Source organism: Malurus melanocephalus, unplaced genomic scaffold (genome assembly GCF_030028575.1).
Source record: "Malurus melanocephalus ecotype Western Australia unplaced genomic scaffold, MMel_1.1 scaffold_66, whole genome shotgun sequence".
Taxonomy (NCBI): Eukaryota; Metazoa; Chordata; class Aves; order Passeriformes; family Maluridae; genus Malurus; species Malurus melanocephalus.
In genome coordinates, this window is record NW_026623298.1 from 316,582 (window position 1) to 339,692 (window position 23,111).

Consider the following 23,111-nt stretch of genomic DNA (forward strand, 5'->3'; position numbering starts at 1 on the left):
AAACAAAAAAAAAACCCACAAAACTTAAACTTTACCAATATTCATAGCTGTTAAATAAAGGAGGAGTTAATCAAATTGAATACTTGTGGAAGATCATGTGAAGGAATCAGGGGAAAAATGTCCCCCCAGCCCATCACCAGCAGGCCCTCACCTCCCTGCACAGGAACAACACCGGCAGCGCTCCTCGACCGGCAGCCAGCGCTCACAGCAGAGAAGTGTTCCCTTCCAAAGTATCAGATACCCTGCTACYGCCAGCAACTCAGTATCAGATTAAGGGGATAAACACTTCTGCTCTGCTGCAGTAAGTATGATCCAAAGATCTCAGCTTTTAAACTACAATATTTTTCATTAAATACATAATGTAAGATGGATATTAAAATACTGCTATTAGCAGCAACTGGAGTCTTACATTTTGTTTAAGTCTGAGGAAACCACTTCCAAACCTTTTACTCCTTTATAGTTACTACAATTCATCTTCTGGCCTTCCAGAAGTCATCTTTGCTTGTAAAGCCTTCCACTTTTCTGCTGATCATATTTTAATAATCTGTGGCAAGAAGGAAGGTCATCAATATAAACCACAAGTACTAAATATTTGACATTCGTTCCAGCTGCACCTGCTGACCTGTTCATTTAAAGTATCCATGATCTGTACTAACCTATCTGGGTGAGATACTCCTTTAATTAATACAAACAGGGAAAAAAAAAGCTATGCAAGCGTGCAGTATTCAGTAAACAAGGACATGCTGGGTCCACATAATTTGAGAGAAGCAGAAGCTAGCAAAGAGGGACTGAATAACTGYCGTGTAAGATAGGCTTTGAAGAGAATTGTTTCATGTTCAGCATCTTTCCCCTTTATACTCAAAAATCAATTAGGTTGTTTTCCACAAATTGTAAATAGCTTCCAAAGGCTGCAAATAATTCCCTGCTTTAAGTATGAATGTCAATGAACTCATTCAAAATCATCTTCAAATGTCAGAAAAGATTAATATATCCTGGTCACAGAAGGAAGGTCAGAAGAAAGCGCACGCTTTTAGCCTTTCCTCTGGTGGGCACGATCCAAAGCCAGCCTAAGTCTATGGGAAAACTCCACGAAGGGACCCAGCATGGCAAAATTACACAACAAGTGCTCAAAACACAAGAGACCAGAAACAATCTGGGATCAATAGCTTCCAGGTCATTAATCCTAGGCAGGTGACATCCAGTGCACAGTTCGCTACTCTCTTTCACCCACACATTCAAGAAACCTGACTCGACTGGCATCTAGTAGCTTTAAATATTTTCCATGTTTTGCCTTTATCCTTCCTCTATTTGTTTGGCATATGGCTTTCTAGCATCCCATTAATGTCAAACCATTTAATCGGAATGTAAGCTAAATGCACAGTTTGCTATTTCCTGGATTTCTGTTTGGCGGCCAGTGCTTTTTATGAGGAAAATAAAAGCAAAGGTCAGTATGACCAGAAAAGAAAAGTCATCTTCCATAACGGAAGCTTATTTTTCCAGTGAACTGATACACAAGCCTAATTTAGAAAAAGGTCCTTTAGTATCATGTTATTATTAGTAGTATCACAAATAAACACAGAAACCAATTCACTTTACAGACCTCCACATTAAGCATTCAATAGAAAATCCCTTGGTGTTTTATTGATTTTTGTTTTATTGATTTTTTTTAAATAGCAATATCACAGTTTAAATGTATCATTTTGGTGAAACACATCTAAAACTTTTCCGTCTCAAAATAAGTTATTACAAATTATTTCCACAGCAACTGGAAACTAACGATTCAATCCATTTAAAGAACAACAAAGTAATGGCTTTATTTGGATGCCTTTTTTGATTAAATAACATATTAACCTTGATGAAGCTTTCCAAAAAGGGATTAGCGTACTCGAGTGCATCAGCTGATAATGAGACAAATATAACAGTGATAAGATGCTGGTTCGAATTTTTTGAATCTGATGAGTATAACAATTTAGCCGCTAGAATGGAGTTGGCTCTTACAGCTTCCATCTCAACAGTAAAGTGTCCACCCGGGATACAAAAAGACATCACCCAGCTMAAGTATGCAGTAACTGGGAGTCTGGAAATATCACTTAAATCACTAAACTCAGTAGACCAAAATTCCCTGCATAATACTGTAATGTCAGAAATAATTAAAAATAATTTGTAAAGAGAGAAGAATTAAATGTATCAGAGGGGAAACGCAGAAAGCAAATACAGGTTTATCTTCCCATTTTATCATCCATTTTGACCAAAACTCACTGACCCACTTTGCTTTATTTGTCTATACTGTAWTAATACATTTTGCATATCCTTCCCATTAATTTATTTGCTTAATGGATGTATAAGTAAGTCTACTACAATTAGGCTTTTTAAGGGTCAAATCTTATTCACTTCTGAACCCCTACTGTAATTTCTACTACACTGGAAGATAACACAGCAAACCTCAGGAACAGCTGAAACACAGCCGATTCTGTGCTGTTGACATAATCAAGCCATGTTACAACGGGGCTGCCAAACCCTTTTATAACCCTGCCAAGTCCACGAATTGGTGTCTCCACACTCCCCCAACTCCACCCCCCCCCCCCCAAACCAAAAAGTTTCTGTATTTCTTAATTCTATGTATTCAAGTTAAAATTCACACGATATGTCTGTGGCAAAGTAAAACTTCCATCGGTTTATTTTAAGGACCAAAACTTGGAACTCTTGCAGAGTTGTTACAAGTTACACACCACATGGACACACACACACCCACACACAAAACCCCCAACCCAACAATTGTCTAAGAGCAGCTATTAATATTCATGTTGATTCCACATGAAACAACAGCAGAGTTACCCGAGCAGCTACAGTTATGTCAGCGCTTGGAAGTTATTCCAGGCTGTTTTGTCCTGCTGCCCTGAATATTCAGGAACTTCAACAATCCATCTAGCAACAGCCACCGCAGAGTAAGTGCTCTGCTTCGCCTGGCTCTATGCTAATGACTGCCAGGCACCCTCTGCTGCTTCGGGGGGTTGAGGGGAGGGAGGGGGGGATGAGAGGAGGGAGGGGGCGATGTCACACCCCCCGCCATCGGCGACGGGACGGGACGGGACGAGCTGGAGCACGGCATTGCGTGGGGTTAATTTCCCACGTGTTGGTTGTTGTTGCACCTTGAAATCTGACAAGAGGAAAGTGAAACGAGCCCGGTCTGTTTGTTTGGGTATATTCAAAGTAGCATCGGGACTTTGTCCGCGATCTCCTCCGTGGGAAGTTCCCGCCGCCCCTCCAGCGCGGCAGAGCCGGAGCCCCCCGCCCCCGCCCGAGGCAGAGGGAGCCCTCGGGAACTGGAGGCGCTTCCGAGCGCACTGATCTCGGGGTCACGGCAGTTATGCGATCYCTTCTCCTTATCGAGCAGATTCAGCCCTGTAACCTACAGATTGAGAGATAACAGCCCCATGCTTTCGCTCTCCGTTGCAAAGGCGGCTRCTATTGCATCAGGAATTTCCTCTTTTGCCAGCTCCTTCTATCCCCCCGACACTCCTCCCCGGTTGTGGCAAGTTTGGGGCTCACCTCTCCCCCGCGGCCCCCCCGGCCCGCGGGATGCGGGGATATCCCCGCACCGTCCGCAGCCGAAGCGCTGCTCCCCTCCCCCGGCGCCGTCCCCGCCACCGCGCCCGCGTTACTCTGCGCGGTAGCGCGATCCAGCCTTGCCAAATCCCTGCCGCGCTCCCGCTGCCCCCCGTCTCCTCCTCCCCGGCTGGCGGGGGCCTGGAGCTGCTCGCACCTGCTCCTCAGGGACCGACACCCCCACCCCCCCTCGCCGAGGAAGCAGCCCAGCCCGGCCGCCTGGCACCTCTCCCCTCTACCCCAAAGAAAAGCCGCCGCCACCTCCTCCTCCTCCTCCTCCTCCTCCTCGCCGTCTTCCCGCCCTTCATTCACCTCCCCCGTTCGCCATGTGGCAACTGCCTTACAGCCCTACACAAAAAGTGCACGTGCCCCCTCGGATGTGTGACAGCAGCTGATGGCCAAGCGGCCTCCATCGCCCCGGAATGGGCCCGACGCCCGGGCAGCTCTGCGCCCCATCCCAGTTAACGCGACACCCGAGTGTCTATGTCGCCGTCCCCCCATCAGGACCGCTCCCCGCCCACTCCCGTGCACCCTTCGGGCGGCTTTTCCCCAAGGTTGCYTGCTTTAAAGATACATCCAGGGAAAAACTTCAGCAGGGGGTTCGGTCAGAAAGCACTTTCTGGCCCTGCTGCCCCCTTCYCACCCCCGCCGGCCCGGCGCCCCCGCGCTGAGCTGCTTGCGGCCACCCTAGCCCCCGGCACGCCTCTGCCGGGGGGCAGGGAAGGGGACAATGACAGGGCGACACTTGCAGGGCGCAGCGGGAGGGGGGCACAAACGCCCCTTCTCCGTCCCTTCGTCCCACCAAGAAGCAGCGCGGCTGGCTGCGGAGAAGGCCGGCGGAGTGCCGGGGCAGCGCGGGAGGGGGCAGCGGGAAGGGGCAGCGGGAAGCGGCGCAGCGCCCGCCCGGACCGCACCGCGCGGGGGTGGGACGGGGGCGGCGGCGGGGGGGCCGGCGGGGCGCGCGTGTGCCTTGCGGCGCTTACCTGGCGTTGGTGCAGTCGTTGTAGAGGGTCTCGAAATCCTTCCTGGAGATGAGTTTGCAGCGGTTGACCCCGGGCTGGATGGCCCCCAGCCCCCTCAGGATGCGGACCTGCTCCACGTTGCAGACCACGGGCGTGATCTCGAGCCGCTTCAGCTTGGTGTAGACCGTGTGCAAGCCCCCCACCAAGTGCTTCAGGAAGAGGTCGAAAGCCTGGGGCAGGCAGATGAGCTCGCAGCCCTCCACGGTGAAGGAGGCCACTTTGGCCCCCCTCAGATCCACCATCTTGCACTCGTTATTCTGGGGGGTGTTCTCCACCGGGGACGGGGTCGAGTACACGGGCTTGCCGGGCAGGCTGCCGGCCGCGCTGGCCGCGCTGGCATTGGGAGTGGAGGTGCCGCCGCTGCCGCCGCCGCTGCTGCTGCCGCCGCCGCCGCCGCCGGTGCCCAGGCTGGGGCTGCTGCCGCCGCCGCTGCCGTTACCGCCGCCGCCGCTGGTGGTGGAGGTGACTGTGGCCGCCGCCGCCGCCGCTGCGATGGGCTCCGGCCGGAATAGGTTTGTCCCCGAAGCGGCCGGCGGGGGAGCGATGGACGGAGACGGAGAGGAGGTGGCCGACGACGAGGTGGCCGACGACGAGGTGGTGGTGGTGGTGGTGCAGGCGGCAGAAGTTGAGACCGGAGGCTGAGGGGGGACCAGCTGGGTCGGAGGGATCAAAGCAGCCGGTACGGCCATGGTCACATATACGGCGGAGGGGGCAGGGGGAGGGGGGAAAGTTCCCACACACACACGCAGGGGAAAGGGGAAAAATTTAAAAAAAAAAAAAATTATTAAAAAAAAAAAAAGGAGGAAAGGAGAGAAGGGAGGAGGGGGGAGAAGAAGGGGGGGATAACCCCAGATCAGGTGCTGCGGCGAGCGAGAGAGCAGGGGGCAGAGTGAGAGAGAGAACGCACAAAGTGTCCCGCAAGTGGGGACGGAGGAGGAGGAGGAGGAGGAGAAGTCCGCTCCGGGCGGCGGGGCTGGGGCCGAGGGGAGGGGGAGGGCAGTTTCTTTTTGTGGTCCTTGCTCTAGCACCACGTTAAAGACGAAGGTGAAAAGGAGGAGGTTTGAAGGACTTCGGTTCTCTCTGGCAAGTACATTGATCAAAGATTGAGAGGGGAATGACAGAGAGAAAATGAGCTGGGAAGTGCTGGCTGCTGCCGCCGCCGCCGCTCGCTCGCTGGACGAGTTGTTGTTGTCACACGGTGCGGAGGGGAGGAGCTCCGGCAACTTGAAATACCCTTTGAAGCAGCAAAAGGCTCACTCACTAGTATTAACCCAAATTATCCAACCAGGAACCCGGAGCAGGAAAACAGCGAGAGAGGGAAGAGAAGTCCCTCTCCCCCCCTCCTTCAGGAACCGTTAGATTACATGTTTCATATTTCACCCCACCAGAGATGAGAGATGTAATTTTCCCAGCCCTTTTCAACAGTCGCTTGTCAACACAGTTTGTGGAGAAACGCGAGCGTCTCCAGCGTTCCCCCAAAGTCGGGCGGGAGCGGGGGAGCCGGGGCGCGAGGGGGGCGCCGGGCACCGCACACCTTGCCGGGGCAGACAGACAAAAGCAGAAACCTCCGCACGGGGCTGTTGCTCTTGCCGCTGTTGTTGCTCTCCCGGGACCACAAACGCTCCTCCCGGCGGGGTGGGAGCTGCTGCCGAGGGTCCCCTTTGTTGCGCGGGCGGCGGCGGCGGCTGCGCGGGGCGCGCACGGACAGCCCCACGCGGCGGCATCCGCGGAGCACTTTCCTGCGGATCGGAGGGGACGGGGCACCAGGAGCCAGGCCGCCGAGACACCGCGCCGAGCGGGCTGCGGCGGCACACGAGTAACTCGGGAGAGGCGCAGGCGGGCGGCCCGCGCAGTCCCGCCGCGCAACAGGTGCGGGTACCGCGCAGCCCGCCCGGCCCCTCCGCGCAGGGAGCGCGCAAAGTCAGCCGGCGCGGTGGGGCGCGCATGCGCCGTGGGGCGGGCGGCAGGCGCGGTACCTGCCGGCCGGGGCCGGGATGCGGCGGGAGCGTTTGGCAGCTGGAGTGCGGGCTCCGTCCGGAAAGCCCGGGGCTGGGTGCTGCGTGTCCTGAGGGCGCTTCGCTCTTTGAAAGGGGTAAAGAAATGGCCATTGGTGCAGATGGGGGGTCTGCAAAATCAGGGGTCGGTGCGTGCGTTCTTCCTGTTTAAAAAATACACCCTGTGTATACTTAATTGCGGTGCATGTATGTGCCCATAGCCCTTTTTTTTTCCTATGTATACTATTACATGAGGCATGACTCATGGGATGACACATCTGTAGAGTGGATAATCTCAACTGTAGTAATTTGGTGCAGGGGAATTTCCACAGGATCAGACATAAACTATTCTCATACGACGTGCTTGCTTATTGTACTTTAAGTTCAATTTATGGGAATTTGTGTTCTAGTGCTACTTAAGACTCCTTTAGCTAGTGAAATGTAAGCTATCCTGCACTAAAATCTTTAAAATTGCAAATAAAACCAGGAAAACACAGAGCAGTGTTTTACTTTGAAGTCTTATGTACCCAAAACTGTGCAGAGCAGCTCTTTGAGCCATTTTTAGGTGGTTATTTTTGAGAACGTTTATCTGAAGGAGCTTATACAACTTGAGTTCCACTGGTGGGATCCCAGTGGTGGGATCTAGTGTTGCATGAAACTTGTAATTTCAAAATGTAAATACACTGCCTCTTTCTTTTTTTCACTTGTAGAAAGCCAACTCTGTCCATATCTTCTTTCCTTCCGTTGTTCTTTTTGCATGTCACCTTCTCTCACACCTTGTGAAGACAGAACAGATCCATAAGAAGATCGGGACACAGGCAGATGATACTGCCACTTGAAGATCTGGGTGAACTCTGAATTAGGAAACCTACTGCTCCATTTGTTCTCTAGCTTTCCTACAACATGATGCACACCAGCCCTCCTGCTTTTCTGCTTGCTGTGTGCTCTGACAGATAATTCTCATGGCCAAAAAGAAAATGTAGTCTGAAAGGGTTTACTGCCAGGGGTTATATCAATGCAACACTGAGATCAGAAACCTAGAAAGAAAGATTTTTTAAAAGGTTCAAGATTCCTCAAAGCTTCTGGCATGGTAAGTATTTCTAATTATTATGGGGAGCATCTCAATTTAATTTAACTCGCACCTATACAAATACACTGACACAMACCAACAAATCCTGAGGTCATTCTTTGCAAACTTCTCTAGACTGCATTTCTCTWACTTGCTGACCCCTTCATGTAATGATATTGTTGAGTGTTTTCTTTTTCTCTGTCGGAGTTGATATCAGCAAAACTCAAATTACTGTAACTGATATTTGAAAATTCTCCCTGTGTCAAGTGAAGACTTATGGTGCTGAAATCAATAAGACTGTTTAAAATTCAAAGACCTGCAAATCGTTCTGTTTGTCCTTTGATAGGGCCTGGGCTGATTAAAATGCGACCAAGAAAGCTTAATTGCTGCACTAATTAAGAAGTCTTTAATTTCTCTCTTGGAATATTGTTTGAAGCAGGATTTCTGTTCTGCTCATGTAACTGTTCAGGGCAGGTATTCTTTCTCTCTTCTTTTTTCTTTTTACCATTTTGGTGTATTAAARTGTATGCTAAAACAGTAAGACGTATTGACAGTGATTGTAATTTATTGCTCTAAAAAAAGACTGATATGGAGTTCACTATTTTATTAAATTACAATTTTGAGGGCAGCTGTAAAGGGTAAAATGCAATTAGAAAATGCATTGTAGCTGTTGCATTTTAAGGAATTTGAATACTTGACTGACAGGAGATAGGATAGTACATCAGCTTCCTCCCCCATCTTCAGTTATTATTGATAATTAAATATTTAAATTCATTCAGGAAAAAACCCAGTAAAGTATTTATCTTCTGAACATGTGTGAAGGAATGGACCGGGGGAGGGGATGCATACAGAAGACAGGCACCTGGTAAGGATGAATAGTGTATTATCATGTTAAGTTCATCCACAATTTTTTTTTCCCTGCATTTCTTCGGAATTCATTTTCCTGAGAAATACCTTTCTGTCTTGTATCATATCCTACCCTTGTTTAGTGACCTATTTTGTTCGCCGTTTCTGAAGAGGAGAAACTAGATGATTTCACAAAGCTTTCTGTGTGATCAATAGAGTAATGGTTTAGGTTTAATCATGCTGCATTATAATTCTGGCAAACGACTGCCGGGCAGAAGATTCTAAGAAAGGAGCAAGTACTGGCGAAGAGAAGGTAAGTTCTGCTTTGCTTTAATCTCAGGTCTCGAGCAGCAATCCGCCTTTGAGGATCTATCTGTTATTTAAAGGGAAGACTGAGAAAGAGGGAGGGACCTCATACTGAATCCCCCCTGCATCGCTCAGGAAAATAGACTCATAGAAATGTAAGTGTGTGAATAGGGATCCCTTTTTGCTTCTCTTCCACCAGGACATTTGCTAAACATTGACAAACACCATGCAAACAGTTGAGACTGATGTGAAGTGTTGTACCAGTAGTAAGAAACTGGATGCTGCAGTGGTGTTTTTCTAATTGTTGTGTTATAGTCAAAGTAGCACAAAACCTTGTCCAATACAAATACAAACTGGATTCCTTTCAGTGACAGGACAAGTAGATAACATGCTTAATAGATACAAAGGGAGATTTGCCATTCCAAGCACGACGTCACGCTAATTATGTTTACTCTAATTGAAAGCAAGGTTTTGGGGAACCTGAAATTACTCATAGGATATTTTTAATAGCTGAATAATAATAAAGTGCAGCAAACGTGGATCACAAACCTTTTGGTCTTTCAAAAATCTATTGGAAAATTAAATGAAAAGTGGAGTTTGGTACAAACAATGCCCCAGGGCAAAAAAACAACTAACACTAGATTTTCCAGTCCAGCCATAACACAAATCAATTTGAGCACACTTCTATGGCCAGACTGCCAGATTGTTATGACTGCTAATTCACTCAATCAAACAGTACATTAGTACACCGGGCACAAACAGCTTTAACAATAGCATACATTTCTGAACAGTCCACCATATATCATAAAAAAATCCAAAATACATGGCAAGATTGCTTTCACATTCTGTTTACTGAAATTGTATTTACATATGGTGCCTGCCTAACAAAAAAAAAAAGTGGTGGAAGAATGAAAGTGAAGAAACTTCAGGAGCCATTAAAAATAACTTTTAGTGTCCTTAAAAACGAGAATCTGGGAGCACTTGCTCCTGCTTGTGCTGGTGTTTAATGTGAACAGCCGGAGAGCTGAAAGCAGTGGCTGGCCATCCCCAGCACAGAGCTGGATGGGGAATTGCTGCGGGCTTGGCAGCTCGCACACGCCCTGCCTAACCCCGGCACTTCAGCGCTAGACCGTCTTTTGCCGGCTTTACTCCCGCGAGTCAGCTCACTGGCTCCGAGGGTATTCCCTGCCTGAATAGAGGGGCAGGATTTAGCCCCCGGGAATATCCCTCAATTCTTCCCCTTCATCCCCACGTGCAACGGGTGCTGTCCCCGGGGATGCTGACTGCTGCTCCGACCAAGGTCGCGCTGTACTGAGAGCTGCAATACCCGACGGCTCGGAAGCCCTCTCATCCCTTTCCCTCCCTCCTCGCCTGCATCCGACACACACACAAACACACGCACACCCCCACACACACCCACGCACAAGCGCATGTATGCAAATTGCGAAAACCAAACGCCAATTAAGCTGCTTATTTACGATTTTTTTTTTTTCCTTAAGTCGCTGTTCTGACTTCAGAAAAGGCGTTTCGAAGTCAGTAACTAAAACAGCCCTTCTGTCGATCTGAGCCTCTCGGTCACGCTGCTGCTACCAGAGCCACATGGTGAAATGGATCGGGTCGTATTCCYTTCCCGGGCTGGCTCGGGATGGAGGGATGGATGGAGGGAGGAATGGATGGAGCAGCGGCTGGTCACTGCCTGCTGACATTCACCTGACAGCTGACAGCCGAGCGGGAGAGCTGCAGCGCGGGGAGGAAATGATAACCAACTTCCCTGCGTGATTTAAATGAGGGCTGGGATAGACGGGGGGGCCCTCTGTGATGTTTGAGTAAGACTTGGGCTCTCATTAGAGGTCCTCAGTCCAACGTGCTAATTCACCTACCAACAGGTAGGAAGAGTCGCTCGGAGCAATAATTATGAAGTACAAAGCTCTTGCCATTAAATTATGTTAAAGCGGTGATCTAATCTGAGCTGCCCTTTGCCGTGCCTTCCCCCCTTTACAGAATTAGTTCGCTCAGCCGCTCGATCCCTCGCTCCCAACCCAGGCTAATCGGAGCAGTGGCACCGGGGAGCCGGCCCCGAGTTCAGCGCTCCTGGCTCTCCAGTGCGCACCCCGCTCTCCGCCGGTGCCGGGGGACCGCTCTTGCTGCTCCGCGCCGGGGAGCGGGGGGCAGCGGCTGAATCCTCCTCCCTCCATCCATCCCTCGGCCCCGCCGTGCCCCCGGTGCCGCCGCCCGCGGGACGATGAGAGGGGAGGCGGGCGGCGATCGGGCCCCCGAGCCCGGCCGGGCGGAGGGCAGCGGCTCGGCTGCCGCTCCAGCMCTAATTGCTTCGCTTAATAATAATAATAACAGCAAGAAATGCACATTGCCTTCTTCTTTTTATATGAGAACTGACAGCCTGCGAGACGCAGCCTCTTCTTCCTCATGTCACTTGAGTGAATGGAAAACGTGGGGGAGTTACCTTTATTATTCCTATGTTTCAAAAGAGCAGACAAACATTCTTAATTGGGGTGGGTATTTTTGTTTTGTTTGTTTTTTTTTTTTTTTTTTGGGGGGGGGGTGATGACTTTTTAAAAGTCCGAGCCCTTGCTTGAAAAGTTTCAGCACAGAGCGAAATTTTATAGAGAGTTATAAACTCTGGGTAAAAGGGGGATGTTATAAATGGAAGTGCTGACACAACCTTAACTATAGCGTGTAAACGGCTATGCTATAATATCCATTAAGCAGAAAGAAAAATAAGATGGCTGATCAATAATTTATACAAAGAGTACCAACTGCAGACATAATAACTGTAATGTTTGCAAAGCAATCTCTCGCTCTCCAGGCTTAACAGTAAACTAGCGGGGCTGTTAATTTCCAACTCCTACAGGTAAGAGTACAAACAAATTACTTAAACTTGTATTTTGCTCGATATTTTGCATGCCTCGGTAGGATAAAATACAATTTAATTACGATGCAACTTGTGCTGATTGAGGAGCCTCCCCCTTCCTCCCCCTTTCCTCCCGCCTGCCCCCCTGCTCCCCCGAGGGGACCTTCTTGGGCAAAGCTCCACCCGAGAGACAGGAACAGGTTGCTTGGACGGGCGTTGTAAACGGGTCGGCTTTTGGGTCACCGTAGTTCTTCGGAGAGTTATTCACACGCGGAAACAAAATGAAGCCATTTAACTTCAAAAGAAAGTTACAAGGTTTTCCAGTGCCACGAGCTGAAACACAATACCCCCACCGGCCCGATAAGCATCAGCTGTCAGAGGACAATGCACTGGCTTTCCATGCATCAGGCTACCGGGAAAAAAAAAAATCTGCTGTAAGGAAAACCAATGCGTCTTCCACTATCATAAACGAGAGTGGGCAAGCAGTTGATCTCTTCATTGGCATGGGAACATTATTTCTCATTTCTGTCTACTGTGTTTAGGTAGCAAAGCAGAGGAACAAAGTCTGAAAGTTACTAAGTAGACTCCTGTAAATTGCCCAAGTTCTTTTTTTTGCACGTGTCTTGCAATAGTACCAAAGAGATCACTACTTTGTTAAATAACGAGATAAAGGTGCCAGTGGAGGACGTTTTTTGAAAATTCTCTTCCATGCCAGCCTGGACAAAAAAACTATGTTATGATGCCAGCCACATAAAAAGAAGCTCATATTTAACAGGACGTGCACAGCTCTCTGACAGCTTTCAGCTGTACTTCGTTGGGACATCACGAGTGTTTTGTGCAGTAAAAACAAAGTAGTAAAGCGAGAGACACCTTATTTCTGAGCCCTGAGCTCGGACGCAGGGAGCCTGCTGCGGGGTACTGCTTAACAAAAAAAAAAAAAAAAAAAAAAAAAAAAAAAAGCAAGCTGTAATTTGCCTGCCTGCATACCTCGTGCATGCTTACCAGTGACTGCTGCCAGCTCAGCTTCAATAAAGTAAAGTAACATAAATGACAACTGTTTGCACAGTCCGCACACAGACGGAGTCATTTACATGGAAGCATTAGTTCCCCCCGCCCCGGCTGCCCCCAGTGCCCGGTTGGACGCAGTGTGGAATATTGCTTGGAGGAACAGAAAATCAGCGCCCACTAGTGAMAGTGCGGGAAGGGCAGCGCTTCCTCCGCGCCCCTCCGCACCCCGCCGAGAAATGTCCTCCAGGGAGAAGGAAACTTGCACAGAACTGGGGAGTGTGGTTCAGACAGACGAATGTTTAATCCCAACTGTGACTAAGTAAAGGTTTGTTTCTTCATTGTYTAAGTGTAAGCCTAAAAAAAGTAGAAATGGGAAAGCTGTCTTTCCCCTGCTGGTCCCCATCTGTGTGAATGGGGACAGTGTTTCATAGGCAGCATCTTCACACCCATAGTGAAGGRAATTGGAAGGGCTGCCTGGTTGTAAAGCCTTGATGGCGAACATGAACAACACCAGACACATTTCTGAGCTTTGGATACCTCCTCCCCCCACCTTGCTACAGAAGGTCACTGAGACATTGACATTAGACCCCTTTCTTTTCTCAGGTATTTTGGGATTGCATTTTGAGGGTTTTGTTTATTTCTTTACATGCATCAGAGATTGTTACTGGGCAGCATTTAGATTTTCTTGGAAATTGTCTCATCTTCATTTGGAGATGAACTTTGCAAGGAAAGCAACAAACAACCCTCTAGATAGAAGTACCAAGTATATAAGCTCAAAATAAATGTTCAAAATGGTAGTTAATGTCTCTTGTATTTGCTTATTGTTTGTTGTGGATTGGGGTAGTGGATAATGTTCCCAGCCAGATCCAAGCACTTACAATGGTCTCCAGTGTAGTATAACTTCCCATGCAGGGTTCCCAAAGCTGTAAGAGGCATTTTTGGATTATATCACAGACACTGGAGCACAAAAAGGTGACGATGGACACCTGGACTTGTCTTCTTCTAACTCTGTCTTTAAAAGCTTTCAGTAAACCATTGGTTCACATTGTATAAATGTCATAAGATGCTAAGACCTTGTTTAGCAGAGGAGGAAAACTCTATGTTCTCAAGCACCTTGGGCCCCAGGTCTAAAATCATCTGCTGGATGATGAAAAGCAGACCAGGATTAACATGAATCTCTCCTCTACCTCAATTTGACAGTCACATCTTTCCATTATTGGYTGTGCTTACTTCATCAGTAAGAACTAAAATACACACCTAAATAGTTCCCTATGACAAAAATCTGTAACACAGACCCATAAGTATGGAAGGCACTAAATATGAAACTAGTTGAAAATAATTTGCAATGATTCCTGATTTTCTATATCTTCTCATTAAAAAAAAAAAAAAAAAAAAAAAAAAAAAAAAAAAAAAAGACAGAAAAAGAAATCCACTTATTTTAAAACAGGATAACATTTGCCATGGATATGGAACATTTCAAAAAGTTCCTTGTCTTCATGGTAGGTTAAATGGGGGTAGTAGGGCCAAAATAAGTTCCCTTGTAATATACACAAATTAATTGTGGATAATAGCAATTATTAAGATTATTTGTTTGAATTCACTGCTGTCTGTTCCTCTTCAGTGCTCAGTGATTTACATGCAATTGAAATTTATTAGTGCAAATACTTTTAAGTTTTAAGCTTATGTATTTAATTTCTTATACAAGGTAAATTCTTGGAATATTTATCCAATAAAAATAGACTTATAAAGATAGAAGTTCCTGAATACATTCATAGCTTTAGGTGCAGCTGTAGTTCTAGAAGTAGGTACTTAACATTGGAAAGCAAGAAACTGAGTCTCAAAAGAGTAAAAACAAGAAAACCACATTTTAGCCTTATAATTTGAAAAGAAAAAGAAACTTTTGGGGAAAAGCAGTGAATACATTTGAGTAAGAAACAACTTTAAGAAAATTGTAAACTTATGAAAGGAGGCGAATTACAATTATTAAATATTGTCCACACAAAATACTTTTTAGTCAAAAGTATACACTAGCAAGTTGGTTTCATTAAAATTTGTTCTTCTAAGCATGTGAGTAYACACTTAAGATGTAAATTTCAAAACAAGAAAAATGAGCTACCAACATCTAAATTGCTTTAATCTAGCTGGTTAGAGATTTTTAATTGTTATGCTTTTGCTTAATTACACCCTTCTATCTGACAATCAGTCTCAGGCAGTTGAGGATTATTCTGTTTTCACACGTGAAGAGGGACAGGGCACTTAGATCCACAGCAAAACTCAGGTTCCACACTCATACTGTCAATTGCCTCATGACGTAGATGCCAAAATCCCTTAGTACATAAGCTCAGGTTTGACACAATTTCTCTGAGTGTGTAGGTTTGAATTCTCYGACACACAAATGGAGGCACAAATCTCAGAGCTGCTGAGATTTTTTTGAAGAGAGAATCCATGCCTAAACACAGACTTTACTTGGACTCATTGAATTTGCACAAGCAGACCTTCCAGGAAGGTTAAGCTGAAATAAGGCTATGTGCTTCTGCATCCATATTTGCATTCTGTGGTACAGCTAATAACCAGTTSGGCAGGTCACTTCCAGGGTGGGAAACCAATTTTCATACATCCAGCTTCTATTGTTCCCACAGGACAAGAGAACTAAACCAGGTTTCCTAGCTGGTAATCAAATATGAGGTCCACAAGAATTAAGGTTTCACTGCTTTTTCCTTTGAAAATTTAGGCCAGTTGATGATTACACTACTACCAGGAGTAATACTTCCTAGTGGACTCTCTAACTTCTCAAACAAAATGTGTCATCTTGCTGAGAAAAGATTTTAAGGGCTGAATCCAACCACACTTGCTATGGGGCTGTACAGTGTCTTCACTGTTGATATCACAGAGTACCCCATGCTGTTAACTAAGGCCTTTTGTTCTCTGCTGGTAAAGTTTTCCTCTTTTGAAAGTGGGAGCCCTAAGCAGACTAGATACTTCTAAAATATTCTTCTGTGGCTTTTACTTTCTGTTGTAATCTGTTCTATCTTCAACCATATTCAAAGCAAACATTTTCTTAACAGCTTTAAATTTTATTTTTCCCTATCAAGCTGAAACAATTACAAGGAAAAAAAGTGCATATAGCAGTATATATAATTGACAAAATGTTTTCTTGAGTGGTTTTTTTTACTGATTTAAACTTAGAATTCGGCACACAGTTTGCACGTAAGAGCTGATAGCTGAATACTTTTAAATACAGTCTTATATAATGGCTGCAGTAAACACAGTTTTGGAGGCTAGGTTTATGTGAGCAAATTAAATTTGCCTGGGAATGTTCCTATACAATAAAGCCAACTAGCACATATGCCTATTTGTAACCTTCTCCTGTTCAAAAGAGGATAGTAGTAGCAGCCTGCCAGCTGGGAAGAGCCTCTGGAATGTGCAGCCTCCCTCTCCTTCAAACTGCACTCAGGAATTGGGGTTTAGGATGCTTAAAGTCTGCCAAGGGCCATTCAAACAGTTTTACAGTGTGGACCATCATGTTTGATGGAACATTCCTGGCACCAGTGCAAATGTAGCTTGAACTGTTTTATATTACAGTAACTGTCTTAAAACATGTATTCACACTGGACATTTTTACAGGTACGAGCTCTTAATCTTACCATCTTTTTCAGGGGCAATATTGTTATTGACTTCTAGAAGTGAAATCTTAAAAAAAAAAAAAAAATCCTTCATTAGTGAGGAATCCAGCCTTGGCTTATAATTAGAAAAGAAAAAGGAAGTCAAATTATAACACAGGAGAGGCTTGCTAAAATGCTCCCTAAAACAGTCTTCCAATGGCATTAAAGTATTACTCATAAATACGGGTCCAGCTTAATTAATTTAGCAGCCTAGACTAGAGATTCAGGTTTTTGTGTTCTCAGGCTTTTGTGCTGGGTATTTGAAGCTGAAAATGTAAACATGAATGCATTTTCTATAAGAGTCTTCTAGAAAAAATGTTAGAGAAGGCAGGGCACATTCCTTGCTTGGTTTTGTGTTAGAATTCTTTACGCTCAACATCAGTCCCAGAAACCAGCCCAGGGAAGTTAAGACTCTTCTTGCAACAGGTTGCCTGCTGTTAAATTTATAAGGCTATTTGTGACTTTTATTGATAGGAACACCATAAAAAAGCATTATGCAAAGGGACCAATGCATTTATTCATGTGTTTTCCCCCAGTTAATATGAACTAACACAGTATTGGCCTGTTTGGGAATCACATAAATGCAATCTCTTATAATTCTTTTTACAGCTGTTGCTTGTTTTGTATAGTCAGACAGACATAAAATGACAGAGGAAAGATTATTCTTTAGAATTTTCACTTTGCCATTTACAAATCAATGACGTTTGCATCTGTCTTAGCGCGTTAGTGAAGTGGCCTGTGAAGGAAGAGGGTGTTATAGATGGAGCTGAAAAATAGTATTGAGAAGAAAAGTGTTGCTAGTTTTATTCAGAACCAGCAGATACTTTGAATTATATACTTGACACTTCATAAATAATAGCACACCAAAATAATCAGGAAGAAAATTACTTTTTGACTCAGTCTTGCAGTCAATTGATATTTTTCCCAAATAAAAATTTCAGGGTCAGTTTTGATAAACTAACCCTACAAAGGAGAATAAAATCTTACTTTGTTCCCCTTGAACAGCTTTCAGATTGCAATTGCTAATTGAAGGGCTGTTAGAAAGATTTATTTGGGAAATGGTTGACTTTCTTTCYATATCTTGTTTTCCCACAGACAATGTTTTAAGTACTCATCTCAGAAATATTTTTAATGTCAAATCCCTTAATTACTGATGGAAAGGAAAAGCCCCTAAACTTATGCTGTTTGATTTGTCTCAGCACTCATTGACCTGTCATGTAAATTTCAGCACTCCTCAGTTCAGTGCCTCTCTTCTTAGGGGACACTATAATAATGCAGAAAGAAACATTATTTCTTGCTGCTGAGCAAGAGTACAAAACTTGGTTAATTAAAAAGACTAGGCAAGCAAGGTCTGTGAGAAGTCTGAGCTCTYTTTAAGGCTCAGTTATTTCTCGGATAACCAGCGATTATCTTTTTTTGCAGAAGCAATTCCAATAAGACAAAGGTGCCCTCTGTAGGGGACAGGCTGTAAATGATGATGGGGAGCCGGAGTTTAATATTTGCAGAAAGTGACCGAAGAGAATAAGTTCTTAGCAGTCTGGATCTTTCAGAGGCACTACTAATAAGATATTGTGTACAAACGAAACAGTGCAAAAAAAAAATAGCCGCAAAAAATCTTTAAAATAAAGCAGAAAACAATACTCTTAACTGCAGATAACAACAGTTTTGCAAAAAGCTGCTCCAAAGCTAAATGTGTAGCACAGTGAAAAGTGAGCTGCAGGAATATCCTGAATAAAAGGAAATACTAATTTCAGTCAAAATAACTTTATAGAAATAATAGAATTCAGAAAGCAACATGCTTAAAAAGTCTCTGTAGCATGAATTAAAAAGTTTACCACAAAGCAGATTCATTAACTGTCCCAGGYGACTTGMATATTGCTTGCTAAGAAATTGCCTTTGTTAGCATGCCCACAGACACGTTTTAACTGGTGTGCAGAATCTCTAGTGGCTATTTGCAATTATTTTGGGAATTCTTTCCTCAATTTTTAATGGCAGCTAATGCCAGTCCAGAGAGAGGGAGGGAATTCAACAGTAGATGTAGTTCATAGCTCATTATTAATTACTTTTTAGGCCTCATTTTTATAATCCATGAGGATGACCTGCAGTTCTTGTAAACCAGTTTTTTTCTCTCTCTGTCTCCTTTTCTTTTTACTTTTTTCTTTTTTTTTTTTTTTTTTTTTTTTTTTTTTTTTTTTTTTTTTTTAAATTTATGTGTAGACATACTTCTGGAGTAATAATCATGTTGCATATAGTCCCGGCGTTGCTATGTAATGAGCTGTAGCGTGGAGAGGGCAAACCCCTTTCGAAATATGATTTATCCTCCCTCTGACTTTATTGGAAAGTCAAAGAAGCAGAATGTATTTCTAGTAGTTAATGTGCTACATATGCTGAGGTTACTACAAAAAGTTTGACTAAACCATAGTTTAGAAAGCRAAGACTAGTGTCATAAATGTGAAGCCTATTTTATACATAGACTCTATACAGCCTGTTTCTAAACATGACTGTGAAGAGAAGGGTGGGCCTTGACCACCTGTAGAAAAGTTAAGGATAGTAAGTTTTAAAAGCTATGAATTGGCAAAGGTATTTGAGGGCGCCTTTTCCTAGTTCAAGCCTGACTGTATTTCAGAAGCAGGATTGAAGGAAAGGGAGAATGTAAACCTATGACATTGCCTTTCCTAATCACAGGTCCTGGTCAAAGAGAGCTTKTTCCTTTCTTTACCCACTGTAGGAAATGCTTGTATGAGAGATGTATTGCATATTTGAGCCATGTAAACATCAGATTAATGCTGTCTTTTGTTTTAACTATTATCTGAATCAGTAAGCTCTTCTCCATCAATCCGTCAAATAGCGTTGAACCTCCCAGTCTCATTTAAGAGGAGTAATTTCACTATGTTACTTTTTGATCTTCAGGGCATGCCTCCAACTCTATTTACATAAATAAATGTTCAGGGGATGACTGAGATTATGGAGCTCTGTGGACTTTTGATGTGCCCTCTTCACATCCTGTTGCTTACCCTGTGAATCGGATCTGACACTTAGCAGGGTATTCACTTTACCTTCTCTYACAGCCAAAATTAATGCAGCCTAGAGGACAAAAGTAGGGCTCCTAACTCAATGGGGAAATGCTTGTAGATGCTACCATATTATGTGGATGCCCTTCACAGGTCAAATGACATTCTTTTCCCCTGATAAAAAGCCCATTTATACTGTAATATCCCTGGAGTAAACACTGTTTTATCCTGCTTAATTGTTGCATCTTTAATGGAAGTCCATTAAAGTCCATGGTCATATTTGAATACCTGTCCTGAAGTSTGAAAGTTACCTCAGGGTAGGTGTCTCAAAAGTCTTTTTTGGCATTATCAACTCTTTAACTAAACATAGGATAAATATCCAAGGGTATTTTTCCCTTTTACTAGGCATCTTGCCTGTGTCTAAACCTGCAAGGTGGATCCTTCTATTTTATTTCATTGAACCTTCCTGGTCGTTTTATAAGACTGTATTTTCACTTGCAGAGGCATTATTGTATCTTTTGGAAGATACATAATAGATATGAGAATGCTTTTCAAACATTATATTCCTTTGAGATTTTTTCCTGTAAGTTTCCTTTTAGATTTTTCTTTATTACTAGAGGCTGCCAGTTATTCCATGGCAGCTSTTTCCAGACAGTACTCACCCAACCTATCTTTAGAAGGTTTCTGTGTCAGAGATAGGAGCCTGATCTCCTTACACAGTCAAGGAAGAGAAGTATGCATATTCACTGCAGAGATTCRGAAAACCTAAACTATAGCCTCTATGCTGATATTGTGAAAAAAGTCCCAGGCCTCTATCACAAGTGAACCGTAAACATGTCAATGTTTTTTTTTTTTTCAATTGAAGTACCAAATTTATTTTAATATTTAATCTTCTTAATTTCGTCACTCACCATTTTCTTTGTATCCACTTTTGCTCTTTATTGTGCCATCTTTTGCTGTGATGAAAGTAATGTTTCAAATGCTTCCTCAATGAACAAATTTGTTCTGTTTTTAAACAGTCATAATCAGCTTTGACTTAGAAAGAACTATGGTAAATCTAAACACACAATTTTTGATTTTCTGATGTCTTTTTCCTCTTTTCTTCTTTTTTTCCCCTTTCTTTTTTCTCTTTCTTCCCATAAGCCAAATTCAGCTTATTTCCTATTCCTGTAATTGACTTGGCCCTTTTTTTTCAGTTTAAGGTCATACAAACTGTAAAAGTAGAGCAGCATTGTGCAAAATTTAAAATACATGTGTTTTTTTAATCTTTCATTTGTATAGTTTTATTAACTTTACTCAACTGTCTGCAGCTTTGATACCTCTACCCCCAGTACTTTCCCTAAATGGCTGTCAACTGTCTTTGGGCTCTCTTGTYTGGCATTCTATTCCTTGGCTCCAATCCTGAAAAATCTATATACTAGAGTAATTTTATGCATGAGAGCAGTCCCATTGACTATTGATGCATAACGTTATTCTGGAGTGTATGCATTTTCAGGGCATGGACAATTGTTCTGATTTTACTGGTCAACCATTGCAAAGTATTTGTAATGGAACTTTTACCCAATTCTAGATTTTCTTTTCATTCTCTCTGTAGGCTGCCACAAGTTTTGTATGGTCACGTGGACTTGGACATTGATTAGGTGGTCTTAATGATTAAATCTACTCTTCCTTTCCTATTCATCATGATGATGCCCACAATCATATTAGTGTCCACAGCAACTGAATATATTACAGTTTTTCAAGTGTACATAGAGTTGGGTTTATTTAAATTATTTTTCTGCAGTTGAGTAACAGCCCACGCCCTATCCCATAACCCATTCCCATGATAACAAATGAGTTATCACATTAAACTTTGGAGGCTTTTACTGAACATCCATAACTAACCGTATAATGTGTCTTTGATATACTTATTAATTTAAAGGAATTTTAGCTTTTTGCTATTTTACTACATGCTTCTAACATCTTCTGATTGCATCACTACTGGAATGCCTGCTTTCTTGACTGGCTACAGAAGATCAAGAGTATGTAGTCCAACAAGTATTACAGAGCAATTACTATACAATTACTTCTATCTCTCTATGTCCAKCCTTTTTTACTGAAATCCCTACTAGTAGCCAAATCTCTTCCTTGACCCTTTTTCTWATTTAAACAAAACACAACAAAGTGTACCAGGGCCTGAATCCCTAGCTGCTGTGAGTCTCCAGGCTCCTCCTGAGTAAACCAAGCAATGTCACTTTTTATCAGCTAAGAAACTGGTCRAAGAGGCATGAAAGCCAGGTTACTACTCTCTGCCTGATGTTCAATATTGATTTCAACCTCTTCTCTTTTTGAATTTGTTAAATACCATGTACCSCCTTCACATTCATAGTAGAGTATGCCTTCTTAAACTATAAACTTCTTTGGGGCCTCTGTTTTAACTCTTTGAAGGCTTTCTTGTCAATCTCATCCTCATGCAGATTTCACTAATATATAGTATTCCCTTCRGCATCTTTCCCCAATGTTGTCCATTGCCTCCCAAAGGTTCAACAGTTGGAGAGTAAGCAGTATACTTATCCAGACAAAATAGGAACAAAGCYTTAGGTGGTAAAGCCTGCTTAGTGTAAACTTTCTTGTGTAGTTTAAGCTACCTCTGTTGAGATTAAGTTGAGATTTCTATCAACTTAATTTTTCTTAGATATTTAAGACTTGTATATATTACAACAATCTGCTGATCTCACAGATATATATGCACTGCCCCTTGTGGAACCTAAAAGAAAACATTTTTTTTTTTTCTCAAATTTACATTCAACCTCAGTTGCAGTGTCACAGAGTGACTAAACTTCTGTGCCTAGCACATTTGTCCATAAACTTGTTTTTAAGTATGTGACTGGCTTTAAGAATTTCYATGCTGAATAGGAGCCTTCAAGCAACATAATGACAGAACAGTTTCAGAAAATTCTTAGCACTCTGTTTTGAGTTTTAGCTACCAACTTTTTGTAGTGGTATTGAACATGCACAGAAATCACTAAAATCAAAATGGTGAATATTTGGTAATAGAAAAATAGTAATTCTATTTCAGCTTATGTAAACATGGTCTTGGAATGCTGATTTATTAGGTACAAAAAATGGATCTGAACTGGCTCTTATCTACCTTTTTTGATGTATTTATCAGAAAGAAATAGAAATTCATATTGTAATGCAATTACATATTTGTGCTTTATCATTTAAATACTTCTGGCGGGGGTTGAACTTGAAGTTATAAAAACTAAATAGAAATATACTTTTTGCAACTCTGTGGAGATTAAGAAAAGTCTTCTCCTTCTGACAAACTGGTAGAGTTTGCTGACTGGGTCAGGGTGTTCATACTTCTGGTCCTCCCACTCATATTTCTAAAGTCAGCGTAGTCCAGTATTGCATTTATTCAGAAATACTTAATTCATTGGAGTTTTCTCTGATATCTTTGCCTAGCAGCATGTTACGTTTTGCCATAAGAGTTAAAAAAAAGATTTGTTTTGGTTTAGCTGATCTTTTTTTCTTTTTCTCAAGCTCATTTTTACTAGTTTTTGGGAGGGAGTGGTTGGGGTTTTTTTTTTGTGGATAGTATTGACCTTTTTTGGAAGTACTGTTGATTCATCCTGAGGATGAAGAGTGCAGTTTAAGGGAAAAGTAGTTGACCTAATCTTCTATTTATCAAACAGAATTTGTCTGCTTTTGTAAGTTGTGTATACTTACTGATGTG

General features: G+C 43.5%; 1 protein-coding gene across 1 annotated transcript in view; it reads right to left on the minus strand.

The window, feature by feature from the left end:
• The window catches only part of DACH1 (dachshund family transcription factor 1), a gene marked incomplete at its 3' end in the record, with an annotated part of 315,599 nt that extends 309,234 nt beyond the window's left edge, over positions 1 to 6,365 (minus strand). Inside the window, exon 1 of the mRNA XM_057366519.1 lies at positions 4,590 to 6,365. Coding sequence (XP_057222502.1) covers positions 4,590 to 5,317 — 728 coding nt within the window. The remainder of the gene's footprint in view (positions 1 to 4,589) is intronic.
• Positions 6,366 to 23,111: the final 16,746 nt, after the last annotated feature.